Source organism: Anoplophora glabripennis, unplaced genomic scaffold, assembly GCF_000390285.2.
Source record: "Anoplophora glabripennis isolate ALB-LARVAE unplaced genomic scaffold, Agla_2.0 scaffold4223, whole genome shotgun sequence".
Classification (NCBI taxonomy): domain Eukaryota; kingdom Metazoa; phylum Arthropoda; class Insecta; order Coleoptera; family Cerambycidae; genus Anoplophora; species Anoplophora glabripennis.
This window is the reverse complement of record NW_019420297.1, coordinates 1-6,593: the sequence shown is the minus strand read 5'-3', so window position 1 is coordinate 6,593 and position 6,593 is coordinate 1. Positions and strand designations below refer to the sequence as shown.

Sequence of the window (6,593 nt, the reverse complement as noted above, 5' to 3'; positions counted from 1 at the left end):
ACAATTTATTATTTGTTGGTATTTAAATACGTAAAAGAATGTATGCATAGGTCATAAACATATGCATAAAGGTAGAAGTCAGAGGCGGCTCGTCGTATGAAGCAACTGAGGCCAGGCCTCACTGTAAAATTTATATCTCACTACGTAAATTTTAATTACTGCTATTCTACTATTAACCTAAATAAACAGTTAAACTAATTTCCAATTACCTACTGTCTACAAAATTAATGTTGTCAGTGAGAAGTTATTTGCAGAATAGGTGTTTCGTGGTTAGGCACAATGGGAATACTTCTGAAAAATATTTTGCTAATTCTGGAGTTCCACAAGGATCAAACTTGGGCCCCTTGTTATTTATATTACCAATGACCTGCCGTCGGTGGTGAATTTTTCACAATGTTTACAGTTTGTTGACGATTTTAAAATCTTCAAAAAAAATTTAATCGGATAATGATTGTGTGGAGCGGATATTGATAGCATTTACAAGTGGAGTTAAAATTTAATATAAAAAAATGTTCAGTAATAACAATCACCCGAAGGAGGGATCCCATTGTGTATGACTACAGGATGAGTAATGCATATTTAAGGAGGACAAATAATGTCAAAGATTTAGGGGTTACGTATGATTCATATTTCTCTTTTTCTGAGCATATAGAAAATATTTCAGCATCAGCTAATCATATGTTAGGGTTTATTATAAGACATCTGCTCTTGCTTCTGCTTTTGTAAACATTAAAACAATTACCACTTTTGTATTATGCATTTGTAAGGTCTAAACTTGAGTTTGCAACGATCATCTGGCACTCACAACCTCAAATATATCTGAACACCATAGATAAAATACAAAATAAATTTCTTAGATATCTATATTATAAAAAAATACCATACAAGACCTAATTATGAATATGTTAGATCAGCACATCTAAGAACTGAATTTAATATTACATCTTTGAGCATAAGGCGTGAAATAGCTATACTTATGTTTTTATACAAAGTTTTGAATAATCTAATGGATACACAAACTATTTTAGCTCTTGTACCATTTAATGTACCTTCGCGACAAACTAGGTGTTCATTAAACTTTAGGGTACCAATAGCATTTACCACCACCCAATCCCCTCTAGTAACCATCCTTCGACTAGCCAATAACATCGACTCTTTGATTGATTTAGAGTGGAGTATGCCACTCAATAAATTTAATAGAACTGTTTCTGCACATTTATTGTCCTTAGCTAATTAATACTTTTTAGCAGTCAGTACCTCCTTATGAGTAGTGTGTTTGTGTTTAGGATTACATTTTTGTAGTATCTTGTCATTTAGTCTGCATTTTATTAGTAATATTCTAATGTTATAATAATAATTATATATTACGTATTTTTATATCCTTGTAATTAGGCCACTAGGCCTATTAGGGTGTATCAATAAATTAAATTAAATTAAATTAAATTACATTTATCAAAAATAAAAATAATAAAATATTTGTTTCAATATCTCACCTATTCCATCTGCATGACATGATATACCTACTGTTACTACTCTAGTAAAATGTTTTTAATTATGCGAAAAATATTACTGGATTACCAAGTTAATGGGACAAAAGTTGGGTCAAAATAGAAATATTTTTGAGCTATAAAATGCTGTACTACGTAATTATAGATTGCATTTCCCTTCAATTAAGTACACGTTTCGGGAATTTACATGATTTAAATTTTCTTCTTTAGTATTTATTGAATATTTATTACAAAATGTATTCAAACGTTTTTAAAATAGATGGGTTGAAAAACAAGAGACGAACAATTTTTGTAATTTAAAGACCAAAAAAGGGTGGAAATATTATACAAAGAATTCAAAATTATATTTTTGGAAACACAAATTATTTTGCCTAGTTTTAACAACAAGTTTTAGTAGAAAGAAACTTTTCGTGTCTCAAGCGCATTAAGATTTACTTAAGAAATACGATGACATAAGAGAGCTTAAACAACTTATCTGTGATAGCGATAGAAATAGAATTATTGCAAAGTTTTGGTGCCAATCCCCAATTTCATGATGGCATTATAAGTAAACTTGCAAATTTAAAAAACCCACGAATAGTCCTGTTTTATAAAAAGTGAATGTTTTTAAAATATTTTGTTAAAAGTTAAGGCAAACTAAAAGCTGGCGGTGTTATTTTATACATAAATAGATAAGTTGGCTGGCTACCTCATGAAAATTTATTTTTATATTTTTTCATATTTTTTAATATACTTAAATCAGGTAGGAACAATTTGTTTTAATTATTAGGTAAATATATCATTTTGTTTTTTTCCTATTAATTTTATTATAAATGACATTTTTAAACTTCTGATGTTATTTAATTTTTTAATTTATGGTTATTTGAGAGCAGCTTAATAAATAACCAAATAGTTGCATAAATATTTCCATTATTTATAAAATCTGAATGAAAATACTTCTTGTGAATTTCGATAATATTGTAAATGAAACTAAAAATTTCTAGATTCATTTAGACATTTGTCCTTGAAAATTTTAAAAATTTTAGCCATCTATTGACAATGTCACGAGCCGCCAATCACACACACATACATATCACATATTATTTCGTCTACAAAAAACCAATGTTCGTTTAAATACATAGAGTCATAATTAAAATCTCTACACACAATAATTCGATTACATCAATTTTATGTCAAAGACTGAATACTCAAATAACAAGGTCTATGAATACAGGGTATTAGAAGTTTGACTGCTTTAATTTTAACAGTCAGTCAATCGCATGTCAATCACATTTTTGTATAAGCTACTGCACAACACCATTGACTGTGCTGATTTGCTTGCTGCTATTAATTTTTCCGTGCCTAGAATAAATCTAAGAAATACTAATACGTTTAGACTTGCAACGCCAAATACATCTTATAATATCTTATCTATTAACATCTTATATAAATCGCCAGTTTGTCATGTGTGATAATTTTAATCATTTGTGTAATTCTTGTGATATATTTTTTTGTCCATTACATACTTTATTGAATGCCGTAAGGTGATGAATACTATGTCTTCTGTATGTAAATATGTAATACTGTAATGCAAATGCACTTCTATAGGCATATGTCTGCTTATGTGTTTTGCATTTTTTTTCCCTTTTCTTCTCTTTTTTCTCATGGTTTTTGTTTATGTTTACTTAGTTGTATTATTTTGTAAATTGCCCTGTAAATGGGAATCTGTTGGGAATGGGAATTATTATTATTATTATAACAGATGATATAATACATTAAAATAAACAAAACAACCTTATATGACATGGATCCTAAACTCAACCATTTCTGAGAAAAAAATTATCAAAATCTACGACTTGATGTACAAAAGTTCGATTAATTAAGGAATATTTACATAACTGCGTGCATAGAATACTTTAAAATACAATGTTTATCACTTTTATGAAGTTATTTACGCTTAATTCTAGAAATTAATTAGCGTTGTAATAAATTTAAAATTCAATAAAAATCATATCGAGCAATGTGACAACGGCGCGGCAGATAACACGAGGTACTAAGCTGTCCAGCAATACGCAATTCAGTTGGTATCTGGAATTGGATTGTATCTGAGTGTTTTTTGCATACTATTTCCTTTTCTTGAGGTGTTTTCCAGAGTGCACGAAAATTGGATTCGAAGGTGTTGTGCGTGCATCGAAAATGGTGGTGGACATTTTGAGCATACATATGTTGTAGTTTGTTTTGTACTTGTGCGTTTAAAAATTACTGAAATTAGCTTTTTGGTAAGTACCTAAATTATTTTTAATACGTATGATTATTTGGGCGACGTGAATCTGTGGGTACTTTAATTACATATTTTTCAAATTCATAATTTGATTAAAAATTAAGTTCCTGTTTTAAGAGATTCATAATTACTAAAATTCCAGCCAAAATTTAAGCACATTATCTTCGTATTACAAAATAGATACATTTTATTTTATTTATTTAAAAACTGGAGAACAAATTGTCTTGAAATTGACTAAATGTTTCACAATAATAGTTGTTTAAATTTTTTCCAAAGGACAAGTCTGCCGCGTGCACATGTGGTATGCACCAACTATGTAGCGTTAGGTTAAGCCCTGTTGTCACATTGTGATGAAACTCCCCAATATTAATACTCGCTGTATTTTTCATTTATGATTACCCTGTATATTCTTCTTCTTAATTTGAAAGTTTGAATATATTCCTCTGGTATTAATTCTAGCATTATCCAAAAAGCAGTGCCCTTTCGTGAAATTAAAACAAACAGTAAGACTGAGGCTGCATGGTGTTATTTATCTGTTTAAGTTTCCAGCTGAGTGCCAGTGCTTGTCATAAGCGTACAAGTTATTGTTTCCACATTTGTTATTTTAATAATTGTTAAAATTCGAATCAAGTACAAGTGTTATGGGTCAATCTGATGATCAGAGTAGCCGTAAATGCCCGAATTTAGCAGATCGAAAACATTGCATGATAAATAATGTCTATAGGGGAATTCAAACGCACACCCAAACATACTGAAACAAATNAACAACTTACGTGAGTTTTTGGTACTATCATAGAACCGTAATTCAAAATTTTCCTCAAGTCCTCGTAACTGTTGCATTCGACATTAGAACAGCACTGCAATTTGAAATGATCGTCATCTATCGACTCCAATATTTCAATCAATCTATTAACATCATCGGAAGTGCAAACTGTTTTATCAATGATTACTTGCGCTCTAGCCTTTAGTATTAACATCGAACCGAGATGGTGCTTTTCTGCAAACTTTTCCGCCTCATCGAACCTCTGCTTTCTCAGAAGTCTAGTTAGTCTCAGTTCTGGTTCGGTTTCGTAGACGCACTGAACTCTCAGTTCGGATATTAACCCGTCACCGTTACATATTTTAGACAATATTAAAGTTTCGTCGCTAACATTCTCTAGTTGGATGAGGTGCACCGGGTTTGATATTTTTAAAGAAAATATCACGGAGAAATCTAAAAAGGCCCACTAAACTACATAGAGCATATAAAAACGTTGATTTTATACGAACCTGAATTGAGCAATTGTAAATGTGACTCTCCTAGCTCATTTTTCTTTGTGACCGCCACGATTTGTTTCTTACCATTATTATCGTTTACCATTAACATATCGTTAAAAAGAGTTTCTACATTTTCCACAGGAAAAATTAATAACGTTAAACTACAGATCCTAAGGAGATGTCCGTCTTCATCTAATGCCAAAATTTTACTAAAATAATGTCAGTATATAACACTGGAAACAAATAGAATGTTTTACTTACTGCCCAAAGCTGCATGCTGTTTTTAAGTTATAGATAACATCCGACGTGACTATACCATTTTCTACATTGAAAATATTCATTTCTTTCGTTTTTGCAAATAGAATAGGATATGAAAAACAAGTCGTATATATTGCGTTACTGAAATCATAAATCTCTTCCCAGTTCACAGTGGTGCTAATATTCGATTCATTATCATCGGTATTAGTTTTTAAAGTAAGATTCACTCTGAAAAGTATATAAATTCACCAAATTGTCTATTTCTAATAAAAATATATTTACATACCTAAATATTTTGCCTCTATTAGAAACTATTATGAAGGTAATAAAATTACTAGTTAAATATTCCAAATAACTAGCTCTATATAAAATATCCGTCCCCTCGTTATTTATAAAACGTCTTAAAATGAAGTAACATCAAATATAAATTTTATTTTTTTATACTACTTACTTGCTAAAGATACAATTATTATCTATCTCAGCTTCCATGTCAAATATATGTACCATTCCACTTTGAAGACAAATGACCAAGAATTTGCCATTAGGTGAAATACAAATGGTATCAATAATTGAGTCGAAAACTGCATTGAAAATTATTGTAGAAAATTCTGTATTTTCAAAAACTTTTATGGACTTGTTTACGGTCAAAAAAACTTTACCGGTTTGAACTACAGAATTAATATGAACTTCTTCCACTGCCTAAAATCATTAAAAAGTTATAATCCCGGATGATTTTTAAAAGGGAACAAATAAGAAATTACTCAAATGTAAAATATTTATAGCTACTTCAGTGTAATTATTTTTTCTTTTTAACATGAACAAATACTTACAGTAGTTTCTTCTGAACATTTTAGACAAGCTCTGGTAGAAATTTCATATAAGCTATCATATCCTATTGATCTAGTACCAAAATTTACAGTTTCATCTGCGTTGTTAAATCCAGCTTCGATTATACCAAAATCTTCCATTTTAGAAATTTTCTTTCAGATTCTGTTGATGCAATACGATAGATATTAATTATTGGAATTAAAAATTTTTACAATTTTTTTAACAGCGACTTACTAAAGCACTCAATCAACAAGTCAACAAAATTATTAAATTAACGTATTTCTTTCAAATTTATTAAATCTGCTTCTACTTCTTCTTCTTTATTGTTTGGCTTAACACCTTCGTGTATTTGGCCAGCCTCCCATTTTTTTCCTAAGGTGTTCTTACGACTCGTCTGCAGTTTTCCACATTTTCTAAGGGCGATTTTTTTTCTGTTTTTTAGCCAATTCTTAAATTTGTTTACTTTGACACTGACAGTTGAC

At 29.9% G+C, this 6,593-nt stretch overlaps 1 protein-coding gene across 1 annotated transcript; it reads right to left on the bottom strand.

Moving 5' to 3' along the window:
• Nucleotides 1–4,541: 4,541 nt before the first annotated feature.
• On the bottom strand, nt 4,542–6,251 carry LOC111692856 (kinetochore-associated protein 1-like; the record flags this gene model as incomplete). Its single annotated transcript, XM_023456983.1, has 6 exons — nt 6,114–6,251; nt 5,735–5,982; nt 5,570–5,683; nt 5,287–5,511; nt 5,038–5,234; nt 4,542–4,981 (listed from the first exon to the last, which is right to left on the bottom strand). Coding segments are annotated over exons 1-6 (1,362 nt in total), but the record flags the coding sequence as incomplete, so codon positions are not given.
• Nucleotides 6,252–6,593: the final 342 nt, after the last annotated feature.